At 49.6% G+C, this 18,958-nt stretch overlaps 1 protein-coding gene across 1 annotated transcript in view; it reads left to right on the top strand.

The window, feature by feature from the left end:
* The first annotated feature begins 7,419 nt into the window (after positions 1-7,419).
* ADAMTS17 (ADAM metallopeptidase with thrombospondin type 1 motif 17) overlaps positions 7,420-18,958 on the top strand; it is a 193,505-nt gene continuing 181,966 nt past the window's right edge. Inside the window, exons 1-3 of the mRNA XM_074837324.1 lie at positions 7,420-7,489; positions 8,209-8,570; positions 18,652-18,817. Of these exons, the coding sequence (XP_074693425.1) occupies positions 7,420-7,489; positions 8,209-8,570; positions 18,652-18,817 (598 nt within the window). The remainder of the gene's footprint in view (positions 7,490-8,208; positions 8,571-18,651; positions 18,818-18,958) is intronic.

Here is an 18,958-nt window from a genome sequence, read left to right on the forward strand (position 1 = left end):
GTTGCCTGTCTGGCACTCGCTGTGCGTGGGGTTTGCCGTGGGCTGGCACCTAGCTCTTGGCGCAGTTTCCTCCACCACAGCTCGCAGACGGTGCCGGTGGGACTCCTCACTGCCAGCAGGTTAACTGAAACGCATCTCCTCTCATTCCTTGTGGGTGTCCAGCCCAGAAAGCCTGAAAGCAGGCAGTTATAAGTCCTAGAGTGACGCTAATATTTTGCTTTTATGAACAAATACTTGCAACTCAGCCAAAGTCAATTGCCAGCTCTGTTGGGAGAGAGGATCTAGCATCAGAGGAGGATCCCGATTCTGTTCTTGGTTTACTGTACAACCTTGCAAATAATGACAATATTGGCCCCAAATGGACTGGGATGAGGTATTGGTGGCTGTTGTTGATTAAAGAGCAGGATGTGTTTCAGACTCCAGAAGGGTTGCTCCCTCCAGACCTCGCACTGGCCCTCCATCTGGCCGGTTCTTACCTAGTGACTCCGAGCAGACTTTGCTGACGTGGGCAGTCGGGTTTCCGTGCTGGCTGTGAAGGAAAAGGCAGCCCTTGTTGTTGCTTAGAAGAGTGTTTGTGACTTGCACAAACTCTATCAAAATGCATGGCGTTACAGATGTGGCCCTGCAATGGTCACAGCGCATCCTGCCTGCCCTGCTCCTTTCTCCCCTGAGAACATAGATGTTTTGCTGCTTTAGGTCAGCTCAAGAGCCCAAAATGTGGGGCTCTTTCCCCACGTGGGTGCTCCAAGCGATCCCTAGGCTAGACAACTAACACAGATATGCAACATCAGTTGACCAAATGTCCCACTTTGCATCTCCAGGCTGTGAGCTCATCCTAAAGGCTGTGGGACAGTGTGTGCTGGAGGCTGAGTGTCCACAGCTCCCTCTCTGTGGGGGGCTGTTTGTCCTCCTGGGACAGTGCTGGGGAATTTGCTGACTCAGCTGGGGGTGATGGGGAGGGAGCATGAAGACTGAGTGATCCAGAGGGGGAGAACTGCAGAGCAGCCAAGTCTGGGGAGAAGGTTAGCAAAACTGTATTGTTCATTTTTAAAAGCTCCAGGCAGTCAGAGGTTTTGGGCTGTGAACTCTGCACTGCTTCTGACAGTGGTGTTACAGTAATGCTTCTGCACAGCTCTGCATCCAAATGGGAGCAACCAGGAATATTTGCACAAACTTGAGCAAAGGATTGCTCCTGGGGGGAAAAAATAATTCTGTATGCTATTGCTTTGTTGGTGCTATCACTGCTCATGGATAAAAGGTGGAGGTTTTTGATTGATAAATTTGTGTAAAAGTTAGTTCAAATGGTTTGACAAAGCTTTGAGGGCAGCTTGGGAACAGCTCGAATATGAGACTAAGGAAGAAGGGTTAGAGAACAAAAGTCCAGAGAAACGATTACCTGAGCACATTGGCTTGGGGCTGTTTCACTTTCACAAGAGAAAAGCGTGATTTACAGCCCCAGGCTGGGGGGCCAGCAGGGCTTGGCCTTGGGACACACTCTATCCTCAGCTCTGTGCTACCATCCAGTGGTGCTTGTGCTTGGAGGACAGCCCTTTCCACCTTGGCACGTGCCCCTGCTCCTGACCCTGCAGCTCTGGTGGGCCATGAGGAGAGGCACCCCAGCTCTGCAGTGCCTCTCCGGGGATGGGAAAGCACTTTGCTGGCCAGAGGAGAGCAGGCTCCTGTGCCATGACCCACCTTGGAGCCCCCGCCACAGCACCCGTCGAGGGCCCCTGACCCCCGGCAATCCCTGCTCGTGGGGATATTGAGTTTTCTGTTTGCTTTGCAAGTGTAATTGGCCAAGACGCTGTGAAGGGAGGAGAGAGTGCTCAAGGGAGAGGTGTTAAAGAAATAGGAAAACATTATTAAGAGTGTTTTAAGTTGGCAGTTTCCCTTATTAGTACTTTCATGATGGAAAGAAGCCACTTTAGGTCTGTGCAGTTGCACTGGGCCACCACATTCAGGCCCCTGTAGACATCCACGCAGATGGCTGTGCTGTCTTGTGCATCACCTCCATCTCTCTTCCAAGCCATGCACCACCTTCTTGGCTTACAAATCTCCTCCTCTGGCTTCTTGGGCCCAGCTGCAAGGAATATGCAGAGAAGGAGGAGCCTTATATGAAATATTTGGTTTTGGGAGGGTGAGCCTTGTCCAAGGCAGGTGTTGGATACAAAGGGAGATGTTTGAGAACGAGAAGGGGAACACCAGATGTGGATATGACCAGCTGAAGGACAGTGCCAGGGAAAGAGGAAGGTGGCGCCTGCATGACAGGTTCTGCTGTTGTCAACTCCAAGCATTCAGAACATCTGCCTCCACACCAAAAAAAAAATCAACGGCATCGTTTTTTGAGAAAGGATTATTTTAAACAATCCTGTGGTTGGCAACTTCTTCACTTGCTCCTGGGCAATAAGCCTCTAGGCTTCTCACAGCTCACATTTCCCAGCCTGTCATGGGGTCAAACATGGAGTGATGGAGTTAAATGAGAAATCAGTCTCATGATTGCAGGAGCCAAGGCCTGAAGAGGAAAAACCCAAACAAACCATAAAACAGAACAAAAGAAAGTGCCAGCTATTCCCAGGTTCCTGATAACATCATCAGAGGTGGCAACACTGGACTTCATAAAAAGCCTCGCTGAACTTTAGGGTCAGCCTCAAACAACGACAGCTCTTTCCTTTGTCCATTTGTTCCTGCATGCCTGGGGAGTGACGTGTGGCTGATTATTATTGCCTGGGTGATGGCTATCTATGCGCAGCTCTCAGATACCAAACAGACCCTGGACTAGCCTTGTCTGTGTTTAAAAATCCCAGTGTGGTCTGGATGGAGGTGGAGGTGCACTTACGTTTCTGATCTCTCTACATGACATGCTGCCTGCACTGGAGGGAGCGGATTCTCCCGGCACCTGCAGCAGTGTTACTCAATTGGGAACATGTTCTTTTATATTCCTGGCTTTTCTCACCCACAGCGGCATGCGCGTGATGTCATTTTCTGCTCCTGACAGCATTGCACCCTGATCCCTCCAAATATCTGTGCCAAGGCAGCGAGACACCCTGGGAGGTTTTGTACAGACAGTAGTGGCACCAGCGTGGGAATGTAGCCAGACCTCCACCCTCATGGGGGCAGGTGGGAAGCAGCCTGGCATTTCAGGAGTCCATTCCTCAATCCCTGTCCCCCAGAGATATTTTTCTTCTCTTTTCTCTGTATTCCATGGAAATAGGATATTTTTCCCCATTGCAGCTGGGTGAAGCTGTGAGGCCCCTGGAGATCGACAGAGGGGAGGGGTTTGGTGGGAAGATCTCCAGGGAAAACCTCACGCGATGCACTTGCTGTTTGTGAGCCAGACGCATCTCAACCAAAGCAAACTCCCTCTGACAAAAGGGAACCCCTGTCAGCCTTTGAATAAGGCTCCCTGCTAGCACAAAGAAAGGGATAACTTACCTTAACCGAAGCAGGCTGCATGCTCCCTTGAGGACATAGGGGCTGGTGGCTCAGCTCTGTCTCTGGACACCTCCAACACCACAGTTGCTTTTCTTTCTGCTCCTTATCCCCAGGAGCTCAGGAACAGACTGTCCATTTTAAGCCAGACTTGACAGAGAAGTCCCAGAGGGTGTTTTTCTCTCACAGGCTTGGGAGAATTCAGGCTGTTGGAAGGAAAAACCTTGTAAGTGCCTCTGCTGAGGGCTGCCCCAGAAGTATTAGACACTGGAGACTCTGTATGAAGGAGCACACCCTTAAACACCCTCTATCCAGGGAAGAAGCTTTAATCAAACCTCTGGCTCACCATGAAAGACCAATCAGTAGGAAACCCACTTCTGGCACCCCTATTTATATTTACTTGATTGTTTTAAATCACAAAAGAGCTTTTCTTGGTCCCTACTTGCCATTAAGCTGTCTCTGGCTTCTTTGGGGGAGCGTTTGCACAGGTAACAGCAGAACCTGCCAGGTCCATGCCCATCCAGCCTGGCCAAACTCTGCAGCGTCTGGGCCGGCAGCGGGGAAGGGATCCGGCTGCCCAAAGAGCGCAGCCAGGCGAGGAGCTGCAGGGAGAGCAGGGAAGGCATCGGAGTGTCCAGGGCAGGAGAGCATCACCCGTGAGGTCAGGATTGCCCGCTTAGGACCAGGACAGGAAGGGTTTGGAGAAGGGTGGCTGGAGAGAAGGGAGAAGACTGAGGAATGGCCAAGTTAACCCTTCGCATGCTGGCATTTTCCAGGCAGCAAGCCAAATGACTGCTCGGGAAGATGTATATAACACATGTCTGCAGTCTCCAAAGGGTTATTAACTGTGCAATAATGGCCATGAAACTTGGCTTTCTCGACGTACATTTAAAATTGCAAAAATATAAAACATGGGTTTTGAAGGGGGAGAGGGCTTGTTTTCTAGAAACTGCAGGGCCAAATCCACTCTCTGTGATGATGATAGGAAGAGAAACACGCCCCCACCAACACACACACACACTGGCTGGGGGCAGGGGAGAAAGGCAATCACCAAACAGGACCACAGCCCCCTCCTGTCACATGCGTTATCCTTATCAGCAACAATTTCAAGGTGTTTCTGAAGAGCCCATGGTGTTAAATTAATAAAGAAATTCTGTGTCTCACTGGAGCTTTGGGATTTGGATTCAATAAAATCCCTGCTGCTCCTAAGACAGTTTCCTCTTTTGTTGTGTGGGTACCTCTGTGGGGGCTTGTCCCTTGCTCCTGGCTCCAGCCCTTGCCGACACCAAGGCCTGCCTGTGATGTTGCCTCTGTTGTGGGGCGTTGCAGCCTCTTGGGCCCCTGCCCAGATGCTCTGCAACTCCGCGATGCTCAGCAGGGACCAGCCCTACCCCAATGCAGTCTGTGCCGACCAGCCCAGCCACTGAGCGAGTCCTTCCATGCAGTAAGTTACAGACTTCTCTTTATTAGTGCCCCTCTTTCCCCACACTATTAAATTTTTTCTTTCTCTGTATTGTTATTATATTTTTGGCAGAGGACTTTGGAAGGTGAGAGAAAGGATCTACTAAAAAGTGAAGCAAATCTAAACCCCCTCGCCAAACCCTTTTGAGGGGAGAGACGAGGCACCAGCTTCGGTCCCTTAGCAAATGAAGACAGCTGGTGGTCTGGGTTTAAACATGACTGTTTGGGGCTCAGGCCAGATTTGGCAGCTCACAAATCAAATTGCCTCTTGGTTCTCAGGAGTGGAGGATTGCCACGGGTGGAAGAGCTGTGGGGGAGCTGCTGCCCAGAGCTGCTGTGCCAGCCGGAACCCTGGCCTTGGAGGGAGGCGCTGAAATTGTTGGTTCACAACAGGTCAGGAGAGAAAATCAGGCTCTGAGGTTTTGTTTTAACCGTGTTAAGTTACACTACTGACATACAGCAAGGCAGTCAGTCCCAAACTGAGTTTTTGTCTTACTTGAATGGGTTCTGGGCCAGCCCTTTTGCTTTGGTAACTTCTTGTTAGAGAGCAGACTGAGCCTCGAAAGAGACGGGAAAACACAGAGCTATTAAATCTCACCTGATCTCATGTTAAGAAAGTGAATTTGAGCTGTGGGTCTTGGCTTCACTCAGATTTTGTCTGCTGGGAGCTGGTTGCAGGTCTTCAGTTTCTCTCTTGCTGCTGACCACTGGTAATGTCCTCCAAGTGCCACCTCACCGGAGGGACAAGGAGCTTCCTCGAGACCGCAGCAGGAGGTGGGGTGTCTGTCTGCAGCCCTGCCAGTATGGTGCTGCAGAGGCCCTGCACAGGGTGAGTCCTTCCGAGGGGCTACGCCAGCCCACTGTGTGCCGCAGGGGGTCCCTCGATGCCTGGGAAGAGCCCAGCCAGCGGCGTGAAGGGCTGGAGGCGGCTCTGAGATTCCAGCTCTCAAACAGACCCTCTACTTGTCACAGGAGCAGATCTCAAAGAAAACATGGCTCTTGTTGCTTGTCCAATGCCTGAAAGAGAGAAAATGGTGTTAACCTGCTCATCTCTTACCAGTCCTTTTCCTAGATTCAAGCGGCCCTTGTCTTAGCACTATCCCAGTTGCCTGCCCTCGTAGGGATGAGCATCCAAACCTAACTCCCCTTGCTTGCGACTCAGAGACATTGCCACTGTCAGTACAACTCTGGACAATTCTTGTGTAAGTGCTGCACTGAGATCTGCCAGAGTCATTCACACTCTTTTATGGGCCTTCCTTTGAATTCTTCTACGATTTCAGTAACAAAGTTGCAGATTTTTGCAGAAGTTTAAACTCTAGGACACTGCTCTGCTGGGCCGCAGCAGTTTAAAGCTGCTAACACGTTGGGTCTTTACTGCCTTCCACGACTCAGCCATGCCAGGAGCACAGGATCGGATCCAAAGCCCACCGAATGCAGCGGAAATCTGTCTACTCTTGGAAATCACCCTACTGCTTTCAACAGCCCCTGGACCAAGCCGACTTCTCCTGACCCCTGGGCAGCGGAGGACACGCAGGACGTGGCCCAGCCATCAGTAGGGAAGGAGCTCTTGTGGCTGCAGGATCTCAGTTGAAGTGGGAACTGGTTGCACCTGGGTGAGGATGTGAGTGTCCTCCGCACACGGAGTGGCACGGGAAAGGGAGCTGACAGGTAGCTTCCTCCTCTCCCAGACAGCCCTCTTAACTAGCTTGAACAACGTCCCCCCTGCTTTAAATCAGCGTCCACCACCGTAAAAATCAATTTTTGTATCTCCTGAGCTTTATGAGCTTGTTTCTTGTTTTCATCTATGTGATGAGTGCTTCCAAGAGTAGGTAAGATCATTGCCTAAAATCTTTGTGCGCTCATATATTGCCAACCTCATTTTTTCCCTGATCTTCTGAGTCCTGGGATCAGTATTTCAGATGGTCGTGGAAGAGGCTGCAGGAAATGTAGAAATGGCTGATTTTTTCAAGCGAGCTTCTGTGGCGGCATCTAAATTCTTTTAGTAGTGAAGAAAGGGGTAGGCAGAAAACGTGATGGAGGAGCCCACCAGTCGGCTGCTTTTGGTCAGAGCTCCCATGCCCTTGCTAGAGTATTTCCAACAGCTTCACGGGCCCCAAACCAGTTGCAGGGCCTGGAGAACTGGCTGCAGAGACCCCGGCACCGGGCACTTGGCAGGGGGTTGAAACGGTGGGGGGGTCACGACACCGGCTCTGCCCGGGTGCGGAGGGGGCAGGAGAGGGCGCCCCCTGCCGGCCGCCCCCACCCACGTGCACCCCTCCCCGCGCGGCCCAACCCTCCGCCCAACGCGTTCAGCTCACAGCCAATGGGGGAGCGCGGGGCGTGGCTCGGCGGGCGTCTGAGCCAATGAGGGCGCGGGGCCGCGGGGAGGGGCGTGGCCGGGCGCCCACCACGCCGGGGCTGTCGGCGCCGCTGATTACTTTTTCCGAGGGCGGGGAGGGCTCACTCCGGCCCGCGCCGCCGCCGCCGCCGCCTCCTCCGCTCCGCGCTGGGCCCCGCCGCTGCCATAAAATGTTTGACGGCTGCCTCCTGCCTCTCGTGTTTCCCTGCCTGCTGCTTTGGGGACTGGACGCCGGCACAGGTAGCGCTTCCCTCCCCCGGCTCCCCGCGCCGGCGTCCCCTTCCCCGGCGGCGCTGACAGCCCTCGACGCGGGCAGCCCCGTGCCGCGGGTCCGGCGGGGCGGGCGGTGGGCGCCGGCCCCGGGCGGCAGCATGCAGGCGCGGACCGCAGGGCATGCACCGGATCCCCTGCGTGGCCGCGGTCCCAGTCTGCAGGATGAATCGCTCCAGGCTTTTGTATTTTCTTTTCCTGTCCTCTCGCTGCTGCTGCTGTAACGTTTCATGTGGAAAGCTGCTGACTGTCCTTGGCTGCGGCTTCGGCTTGCTCTGCTTTTCCCCTTCTCCCTGCAGATTTTTATTGGGGTTGGTGAAATGCGATGCTTGTGTCTGAGCTATATATTTTTTTTAATGATACAAGTAGCTTTAGCATTTGCTTTATTCCTCTCTTCCCTGTACATTTTTGTCTCTAATATATGTGTGTGTGTATGTATAGAGAGAGAAATAAATCCTTTTCCTCCGCTGGCTCCATTGTCTCTGCAGCCTGTCCACAATTTCCAGTGCACGAGTATTTGCGCTGAAATCCGAGCGCGGGGCTGTCCTCGCCCCGGCAGGACGGGGCGTCCCCGCGGAGGGGCTCGGGGGGGGGCTGGCGGGGCGCGGAGCCCCCCGTCCGCCCCGTCGGGCCGCGGGACCGGCCGGCGGGGGTGCGAGCGCCTGAGCCTCTCTCCTTCTCGCCTGCAGCTGGCGGAGCGGAGCTGGAAGTGGTGATCCCGGAGCGAGTGGCGCTGGAGAAGATCCACCTGCTGCCGCCCGCCCTGCGAGGGGATCGCGGCGGCCCCCGGCGCCGGCGGGCGCTGCCGCGGCAGCGGGCGGCGGCGGAGGCCCTGCTGCTCCGCCTGCCCGCCGCCGGCGCCGAGCTCTACCTGCACCTCCGCCGCGACCTGCGCTTCCTCGCCCGGGGCTTCGTGGTGGAGCAGCGGCGCGGCGAGGCGCGGCGGCCGCCCAGCCCCCGGCGGCCCCCGGAGGAGCGGCTCTGCTTCTACACGGGACACGTCCTGAACCGCAGCGACTCCTTCGCCTCCCTCAGCACCTGCGCCGGGCTGGTACTGCCACCCCGACCCGCCTCCTCCCTCCCCGACCGTCCCGCGGCGAGCCCCTCCGCAGCCCCCGCGAGGTGCCTCCTGTCAGCCCCGGCCCCGGGGAGCCGCCCGACCCCCTGCCCCGCTCCCAGCCCGGCGGCGGCGGGAAGCGGCCCTTGAGCCCTGCCCGCGCCTCACCTCAGCGCGGGGCACCTCCTGCCCGTCCCCTCGCCTCCCCGGGCCCCGGCGAGCGTCTCCGGTGTCCCCCCGGGAAGACTTTCCTGTCAGCCCCGGCTCCCCGCTGTGGGAGCGGCCCCCGCCCGCCCTGCCCCGCGAAGGCGGGAAGCGGCCCTTGGGCCCTGCCCGCGCCTCACCTCAGCGCGGGGCACCTCCTGCCCGCTCCTCCGTGGTCCTGACCGTCCCCTCGCCTCCCCGGGCCCCGGCCAACATCGCCGCTGTCCCGCTGTGGGTTTTCTGTCTGCCCCCGGCCCTCCGCTGTGGGAGCTGCCCCGTCTTCAGCCATGCCTGAGGGGCTGAGGGCCTCAGCCACAGCATGTCCACTGTGGGTGGGTGGTGGGGCCTGAGGACCCTCTTCTTGTCACTATAGCTCCGCCATCTTGCTGGTGGCTGGGTCCTGCTGTGGGGGATTTGGTCTCTTGCCTGCCCGGCTCACTCCTCAGCAGAACATCCCGGGACAGCGGGCTCCTCAGCTCTTCAACTCGCCCTTTCCACCCGGCTCGTGCAGTCAGTGGTGGTGTGTGAGGGTGTTTTGTGGGAGCTGTGGCGTAGGGACACACGGCGCTCAGGCATGGTGAGAGGAACCATCCCGCTTGGGGATGCTTTTCCCGCCTCATGTGTCAGGATTTCTCTACCTGAGGTTGTAGTGTTTCTGCAGGTTCCCAGGAGGGCCTGGGCTCTCCTCTGAGCATTCTGATAAGAAGAGGTGATCTTGCATGGGACAGCCTTTCTGTTTCTCACTGGTGAAGACAGAGATGCTTGAGACGATGGCTAGTTTGTAATTACTGTTGATAACTTGAAAGTACTTCAGAAAGTCACCGGGGTGTTAAGCATAGACTCCCAGTACATGGTCCTGGGTTGTGTCCTTAGCTTCTTGGTACAGAGCTGTTGGTGGAGGTTTAGACTTAAAACTTTGCAGTAAGAGGCACTTGTGCTCTGCACTTGGGGCTTGGGCCTTCATTCCTGAACCATATGAGGGCGCTGTGCCTCAGGTTTAAAAAAAAAAAAAAAAAAAAAAGTGTCTCTGAGATGCTGAGTACTTGAGTGGCACTGTAAATTGAGCTGTATACCATTGAGGGCTTTCTCAGAGTTTAAAACTGATATCTCTAGTTCAAGCTTTAAATCACTAACAGCTCTACGCTTTTGTCACTAGGCACGTTTTGTTAATCCTGTTCATGAAGTGCTGGGCTTCCAAAGCTACCAACTCCAGCAGAGCTGAAAAGCACAAACGGGCAGAGGAGGAAACCTTTTTAAAAAGAGGAATGTAGTTGTAGGCACAGTATTAACTGCCTGAGATCAGGGAATGGAGGAGGGGGAGTTAAAAAGATTGGCGATATTCCCAGTAGAAAAGTTGGAAAAGAAACAGGACTAGTTAGTCTTTGTTCATTACTCTGCAAATACGAACCGCAATATTGCAATATCTGTTTGTATCACGTGAATTCTAAGCAACGACTAAATTGACATAACTGAGCTAGATGAGCTTGGGATCAAAAAGTGATCGGTGTCAAAGCTGCTTGGTTGTGGCACCTCTTGGGGACCAAAGCCCATAGTGCCACATGTGGAAGTGGCAGTGCTGGTAAAGCTCTCCTTGCCTTCACCTGTGCGTCTGGTCCTGGAAGTGCTGAGGGTGGTGTGGACAGATGTGTTGAGAAGGATGTCTTTCTACATGTTGGGATGCTCCTTTCCTATTAGAGCAATCCATTCATTTAATCTTCATTCAGAAAATTACCAGGAATGGGAAAGAGCTAAAAGCAGGCAGGTGCGTAATACTTACGAATGAGTTAAGTTTTATAACACATTTGTGAACTGAAAATTAGACAACAGAAAACTGAAGTGTCTTTAGGATGAGCCTAAACTTAAGATGAACCTCATTAACTTTTGAAATGGTTTCATTAAAGTGATTCACATTACCATGTATATAGACCTTCTTATTCTAGCTGAATGGACCTTTTGGCTTCTTAAGTCTATTCTTAAACATCAAACATATTGGATTTTAGCTGCCTTCAGTGTTTATGCAGCCTTTTGCAGTGGCCGCGCTATATCAGCATACCTGTAGCTATGCAATTTAGTGGTAAGGTATTTTCTGGGATCAGAGGAATTAAGAGTTTGCCTCAAATTGTCTAGGAAGTCTTGAATCTGCCATGAGTGCCACTGAGATCGGGTGACTCTAGAGCCCAAATTATTTGTCTCCTAGTCTGGCAATTTAAAATACCAGGACCATCACTACAGCGGGTTTTGAATTTTCACATTGCTTCCTAAAGCCCTGTTTGCAGCAGAAAGTATAAGGCTTTGCCCTCAGCAGCAGCGCAGCTTCACAGGTGGGGATGTGGACAAGGTTTGCACACTGGGCTAGAAGAAAGACCTTGGTGGTGGAAGCCTTGCGGCCTGTTTATCCTGGCATTTGTCTCCTGAGCAGTGCTGGTGCTGCAGCGGGAGATTTCCTGAAAGCTCCAGTGTGGGAGTGCTCATTGAACTCGAACTGGATAATCAGGACATCGTATTCAGAAAAGCTGGTTGCTAAGAAGTAGAGTAGGTAATAATACTGTATCCTGATTTCCAGCTGGCTCAGACTTTGTCGTAATCATATTCTTCCACTATGCCATAAATCACACAAAAAGTGATATAAAATGATCAGGGCAAGTAGAGTTCTAATAAAAACAAAATCCCTGACACAGTGGCATGAAAACTGAGCTACAACCAGACTGAGCAATTGCTTCCTGGTAGTGATATCAGATTTCCAGTGTGGCATCTGAAGGCTGTGTTTTGTTTTTTAAACTCTGCTCGCAGATGCTGCTGTTAACCAGTATGTGGTCTGTTGTAGTTTCCTGCTACAGCTTGCAATTGCGTTGAGAAGGGTGGCCGTACTCTTGTCAGGACGTAGCACGTTTAGGACTGGTGTACCTAAGGTCTCATCTGCACAGTTAACGGATACTCCAGCCCTCCTGTTCCTCTTGACAACCTGGGAATTGCAGCAGAGACAAGAGGTACTATGTTCCTGAAAAGCGCTGCTGCCTTCAGCTTGGCCGGACTGTCCTGTCTGGGGAATGCAGTTGTGTAAACACTTGGATTCTGACCCCACCGCAGGACTGAACTGTCCTTTCCTGGTGCTGGGGAGTCACAGGCAGGAGCAAAGTTCTGCAACTTGTCTGACCAACACTAGAAGACAGTAGGCGATAAAGGAAGTTGTCTCTTTTTTGGAAAGTTCCAGCTTTGTAAGGCCACAGTGTGCATTACCTTGACTTATGTAGTGGACTAAGGTCTCTGCTTCTAAGCCTGGGATCAATTCCTAGATGACATATGTTAGGTCTCTCTCCAGCAAGGAAATTCCAGTTTGATACATCGCAGAACTACTCATCCACTCCTTTCAGGTGCAATTTCAGTTACTTTTTGACTGTTGCTCTCAGTGTGCTGCCCCTACCCTCTGTGGCAAAGTTTGGCAGAGCAGCGTTACCTTCTGTAGAGCTTTTTGGAATAAAGCCTGGAGAGCACAGCAGAGGACCCTTTCAGCACCCTGTATTTGTGCTGTGATTGCAACGATGCTTCTTGCGAGTCCCAGCAGCGCTTATCAGTCCTGCAGACCCACGAGAAGAGAGGTAGGCAGGGTGCTGTGCTCTTTGGGAAGACTTCTTCCCCAGTTGTACATTGCAGAATGCTGCCTCAAGCTATCCGCAAAATGTGGGATTCCCAAAGACTTTGTTTGTTGTATTAATTTTTGACTTTTTTTTTTGTACTAGGGTCACTTTCACATGCTGAAGTGCTGGATTGCTATGCAGTTTGTTGGACTGCAGCGTCAGTACCCTACAACTGGTGTAGGCTTTTCATGTTTCTTGTACCTAAATTTTGGAATCAGTTACAGTTTTAAGAGGGTCGTGAGCTCACGTTAAAATGAGCATTAGGTTTTGACTTAGAAATGAACTTGAAAACTCTTGTCTGTTCAGGAACTGTATCTGAAAGCTGAAAAACACTGGGATGCATTTAGAGGCAGAGGTTTAATACTAAGTAACTTCTCATCTATTTTGAAATTCAGAATCTTTGGGTTTGGGTTCAGGACTGCTCTTTAGCCTGTCTCTAGTTAAAGTGGATTGTCCTCAGTTAAGATAAGAGGTTGTGGCTCCATCCTGTTCAGGCTTGTTCATATAACTTTTTCACACCCCATTTTCGTCTCCTTTGAACTCAGTGAGACTTCCCTTGTGCAGACTGGATCGGTGGAAGTGGACACACATTACAAGGGCTCATGAAATGAGAACAGTGATTTTCTCTTTATAGGATGGGATAGAGTAATTGAAGCTACACCCTAAGAAATGCATGCTGGAAGTTGGGAAACCTTAAACATTTTGCAGTATTGTCTCATACAATCTACGCAGAGAAGAAAAGGGTTTCTTTTCTTCCAAGCTTCATGCACATTTACCTTTGTTAAGCCTCATGCAACTCCTGGTGTACAAATCTTGCAGCTTGTTAAAATATTTCTGAATGGTGGCTCTTCATTCTGGTGTGTCCCCTTCACTTGGTACCATCCACAGGCTTTGTGAGGGTGTAGATGTAGATGACCTTTGGCAAATATGGGCAAGGAGAGATGATGGAGCATCCATCTGGACTTTGTGTCAGCCAGGTGTTTTGTTTTTTTCAGGAAGGTTGGGCAGAGATGCTGTAAGTCTGCTGGAGGTGATAAAAGAAAATGCTGATTATTATAAAGTCATGACTCTGCATTTGGATACTAAACAAGGTTAAATGCCAGATGTATTTCCCAGTTATCTGCAGTGCCTGGGAAATTCTGCCCCTGCTATATTGCCCATGTTGCTGTTCATCAGTGATGTTGTGGGACCAGATGCAAACACTCTTTGGATGCATAGCTGCCTCTAGGGTCTCTGAACTCCCGCAGCTTTCCAGGTGGGTGTGAGTGCCTATGCAGGAACTGTGTGTCTCAGTGTGGTTTTGGATCCAATATGGAAGGTCAGTCAGGGCAAAGAGAACTGAGTATGTTGGACTGGAGCCTCCAGGGAATGAGCAGTACCTCAAAGGATAGTGAAACAGTAAATCTGCTCTGTCCTTGAGAAGAAGAGGAAGAAGGATACAGAAGAGGCTACAGTCTATTGGTTTTAAGCCTGATTCTAGTCATTAAGGGCAGAGCGAGCAACATAGATGGGCACTTCCAAAAAGTACTTCCCAACAGTTCATCCTGTCTCTTAGGTACTTCAGGTTGGTGAATTGTCCCTTTGGAAGTGTTTGCCTTTCTTTGTTGACTGTAGAGGGAGATGATGCTTGGTTTAGAGCAGATGTCTGAAGCTTGGTGATCTCAGTCCTTGTCCAGCGATAGTGTTTTCTGCGTGCAACAGGGTGGCACTGCCCTTCAGGTGACTGCAAGAGCCTCTGCTGTTAGAGGAAGCAGGGCAGTGCAGGCATGCTAGGATTATAAAATGATGTGGTTTCCCCTGAGGAAACCTTCATCTCTGCCGAATTCTCTTGTCTGGGAGAGGAGCTGTCTGGCATTCATCCATAGATGGTCCATGAGATGAAAAGTTAAACCTCTTAAAATTACCGTGCTGGGTTTCTTTGTGCTGAGATTTTCTTTGCTCTTCCACAGTGGACAAAGGGAGGCACGTTGTGGTTTCCTTGTTTAGCAGACTCGGAGGCTGGGGCAGGCTGGGACAGAGGTGCAGTCAGATATTCCTGGGCATGAGGTGCTCTCATAACTGAGTTTAAACCTGAAATGACACTAGAGCAAGACATAATTTAAAGCTCTTGTTTTAAATTTGCTTGAATTGCACTTGTAAATAATAACTAACTTAAAATTGAAGCATGGTTAATAAGGACAGGACTAAAAGCCATGTGAAGTTTATTAAACTGTATTTGCAGTGATTTTTGTTCTTCACTTTAAATATTAACTTCCTTTTAGCTTTGAGGAAATGTTAAACTAAGATTTACAGTGTAACAGTTGAGAAATTGAGAAGGGGATGGAATTTGTCAGATGTTTAAAACTGTTCTCTTTTCAGCGTGTTTGTACGTATGTAACTAATGAACACTTAGGAGCACAAGAAAAATCTGTTAAAGATTCAGCATTTCACAGATCTTGTTCAACGATGTTGTGAAAATAAAAAGGGCTGGAAAAACAGTGTAACTGTTGGAGAGTATTAACGTGTGGGAAGGTCCAGAACCACGTGCAGAGAACATTGGAGATTTGGATTCCTGTCCCGAGTTAGCCCTCGAGCTGTTGTAGCTCCACCAGTACTACCAGGGGACAGAGACAGAACAGTGAAGCCAGTGAAGCAGGACGATTACAAGTGCTATTTGAGTGCCAGCACTAACAGTGCTGTTGTAAGTTCAGTGATACGGTGTGAGGACCTTCCTCCTTTCCCTGCTGTCATTTAGCCTGAGAAAAGCTCCAACGGCAAGGAAGATAATGTGTGGAGGAAGAGTGAACTGCTGGTAGTACAAGAGTAGATTAGAGAGCAACCAGGTTGCTCGAGTGACCAATGTATGTATAAAACTCTGGATAAGAGCATGTGAGAATATTTTGGTGGTTTGGAGAACAGGGCCTTTTTTGCTACTAAGCAATGTTGAGCTGACTTCTAAATTAAGGATATGAAATATTCTTAATATGAAAGGTCTAGCCACTGTTAAGCACAGTGGTGAGTGGGGCTGTAGTGGGAAGTGTGGATTATTGTTTATTTTAATCAACTTGTCAGTTTGGTCACCTGCCTTTTTGAGACTGAAATCATTCCAGCCTTTCCTGTTAGGTGAGCTGCAGGATTCTGTCAGCTCTATGGTCCTGTCATACTGATTGTAAAATCCAGGTTAGATTAATAATGAGGATGATGATGAATTTCTATGCACCTCTGAATTGTCAGGGCTCCTGATGACTCCTCTGTCTCGGGTGCTTTGGGATGGTGGGGCTGGGCAGCAGCTGCTTCTCCGGACACTGGGCAATACTGGGGTCTGGCACAGTGGCAGGTCCTGTTCGTATGGGCTCTCACAGCGAAAGAAGGATGAGAGGGAGTATCCCAGCTTTTGATATGCATCTCCCCAGGCAAATGTAAATTGGCAGATCCAAAGCATTTTATTTAATTGGAATGATTTCCAGAGATGTGGGAAAAATAGCTCTGACAGTTATGTGGCCTTCTGTTTTACTTCTTTATCTTCAAAATCCAGCTTTCTGCAGTCCCTGAACATCATACAGACTAGAGAAGAAAAGCACAGAGTATTTGTCTAGTGCTGATGTCTGGTATCTCATGCTGAGATTAGCACAGTGTAGTATCTGGTAGTTGGAGAATTTGAGGGAGGCAACACGAGGAATGCATTTCTTAGGGAAAAAGGAAAATAGTGACCAGAGTATTCAAGTTACTAGGTCCAAAAGATCGCATCTGGGCCAACGGGTTTGAGGACTCTTTAGAACCCAATTGGCAAGTTTGGGGAAAATTTTAACTCCCTAGGAATACTTTACAGGCCCAATCCTGCAAATCCTTCCTGCTTGAAACTCTACTTGGCTTGTCAGATTAAACTTGAGATTGCTCCTTAACCTATTCCAGGGTGAAGACCTCTTTCCCTCCATAGGTTTCACAATTCCAAAGCAAATGTGAAACATAAGTCCTTTCCAATGGTTTAAATTATTTTCACACTTGATGCCAGAAAGTTGGGATAATGTCGGGTGGTGATGAAACTGACTTCTTCTTACATATTTTTGGCACCAACAAAAATGGTTGGCAGTCTTTCAGGAGCTCTGGTGTGGCTTTTAGTACCATGGCACCAGATTTACAACCCTTCTTCTAAATAATTAAAACCTATATTAAAAAGGGGGGCTGGGGCTACCTCCCAGCTGGAAGATTGGAACAAGGAGGGGAAGTAGTGGAGAGCATCGTAAAGGAGGCTGGAAGAATTAGTCACTAGAGCTTTTGCTGTCTCTGAAACAACTCTGACAAAGCCCAGCTTGTAATTTAAATGAAGAGGCAGCCCTTTTGGAAACTCCAGGGCAGAGTGGGTCTTGTAAACTGGTATGCATTCTGTAGGGCCAAGAAATAATGTCAATTTTTCTTTGTAAGTGGGAGCCCTTCTGGGAGGTGTCAAGGCATTTTATACTTAATCAGTGACCGTGCTCCAAGGGCAAGGTCTCTTTTGAAAGCCCCCAAAAGAGGTGTCTCTTTAGAGACAGGGGACTAATTGTTACTGCTGTGCTTTGCAGCCATGGCAAATAGAGACACTGATTTTTTTTTTTTTTTTTTTCCTAAGTGGACTTTTGAAATTAGTGAGCCTTTTTGAGAGATCCTGGTTTTCCCTGAATGTTCTTCAGTTAGTACGGCTGTCAAAAGAGGAGAGCTCTCATTTCTGTTAGCAGAAATTTCTCTTGCTGGAAATACTAGGCCAAAGGGATTTCCTGGGTGTACGTGAGGACTGAATTTGGCAGGGAGGTGTGGAAATGTACAATATACATTATGTATGTAATGTATATTATAAATCATATTAGTGCAGTCAGCTGTTGAATATATAGTATTTGCATGTACGTGCAGAGCATTTATTTGGATGGTTGCCTGGCTGGCACAGAACACAGTGTGGGGGCAAAAAAAAAGTCTGGTCTCTCTTTATATGTTTAGGATGGGTGTTATAGGCATGCAACCTAGCAGGACCCATTTGTAAGCTCCTTCACCTATAAGGGGTACCATAGGCACAATCCGATGCCTCCTGGCAGGCCAGATGAGGCCTTCTGTTGCCAGCAGGAGAAGTTGGATCAGACCTAGAGTTCTCTCAGGGGGTATATGGCAAAGAGCTGTGTTTTGAGACTTTTAATTGCAGTACAAATAATCATTGGATTAGTACAATGAAAAGTAAGAAACCCTCATTGTACATATAACACATTGGAGAAAGTGAATAACTCAGTGTTGATTACTAAACCTGGAGGCTTTGTTAAGTTTTAAGGTGATATCTTTGCTTTCAGTCTCTTCTTTTTATGCCAGAAAAGGAGTGGAAAAGGCATAAAAGATCCTTAAAAACTCTGGGTTGCAAACAGAGGAGGGCTCTCCTGGGGCAGAAGCTGCCTTCCAAAGATGTTCTTGCCAGCCCTGGTGTAAGGTCTGGCCTTGGTGCAAGAAAGGCAGGGGTTTAGTGCTCTGACCTGTAGCCTATGGAGTCTACTGTTATTTAGACAGGGTCTTTGCCTTCCTTGTGTTACTTATCTCAGGGATGGTGGAAAACCTCATAAATGTGAAGGTACGACAGTCCATTCCCGGCTTGACCTCTGAAACCCAACCCATGGCTTGCAGGGAGAGCAGTGGCCGCTGTTGTAGTTGAGAAGAGGTATTTGGTCCCCATACAAAAAATTGTGGGTGGCACTGCAAGTCATATTTATGACATCAATTCGCTTAGTCTGCAGGAGTGATATACATAGGCGGTCTCCTGTTTGCAGGCAATCTCACCTCTTTGCTCTACTGGGATAGTAAATGCCATTTAATAACAATGCAATTCTAGTTGGCAATTTGAAAGGTGACTATGACAGGATTTCTGTGAATAGGGTTTATTTGTCCTCGTGTGAGCTGAGCATCTCAAGACATACGTATTTATGCTTCCAGCTAGAGCACCACTCTAGCTCCAGAGGGAGAGGAAGAAAGGCAGGGAAGGGTGTTGACAAGAGCCTTCACCTTTTTCTTTGTACATGTACAGTGCACAGTGTTTCTCAATAGCGCTCAGTGATATAAGAAATAAGCATGATAAGCAGATGAAGTTCTTTAGCCTGTATTATGCAGACTGAACGTGATCCTAATCACTTTTCACATCCTCACACTAAATAATGATTGCAGTGAAATGGTTTAGGTTCAGACTGAGTTAATAGACAAGGCTAGGATACCAAACTGATGGGGGTGTTTTTGTTCTCTTTTGCGGACAGGTTGGCTATATCCAAATTGGATCAGAGCACATGCTAATACAACCAGTGAATACATCAGAGACCTCATTTAGTGGAAAAGAACACTTCATCAGGCGTAGACGATCCACAAAATCAAGCCATCCCATGAAGTCGCACATTCCTGATGAGCACTGCAAGGTTGTAGCAGGTGAGCTTGAAGTGGCTCAAGAGAACAGCCATGAGTATGCAATTATATTTTTAACTGTTGTTCTGCCAGATATGTCTGTATTTTGTAATTCAAGTGTTCGGGCAGCTGGAGCTAGTGAAAATGGCATGCGTGAATGAATCC

Source organism: Strix aluco, chromosome 12 (genome assembly GCF_031877795.1).
Source record: "Strix aluco isolate bStrAlu1 chromosome 12, bStrAlu1.hap1, whole genome shotgun sequence".
Taxonomy (NCBI): domain Eukaryota; kingdom Metazoa; phylum Chordata; class Aves; order Strigiformes; family Strigidae; genus Strix; species Strix aluco.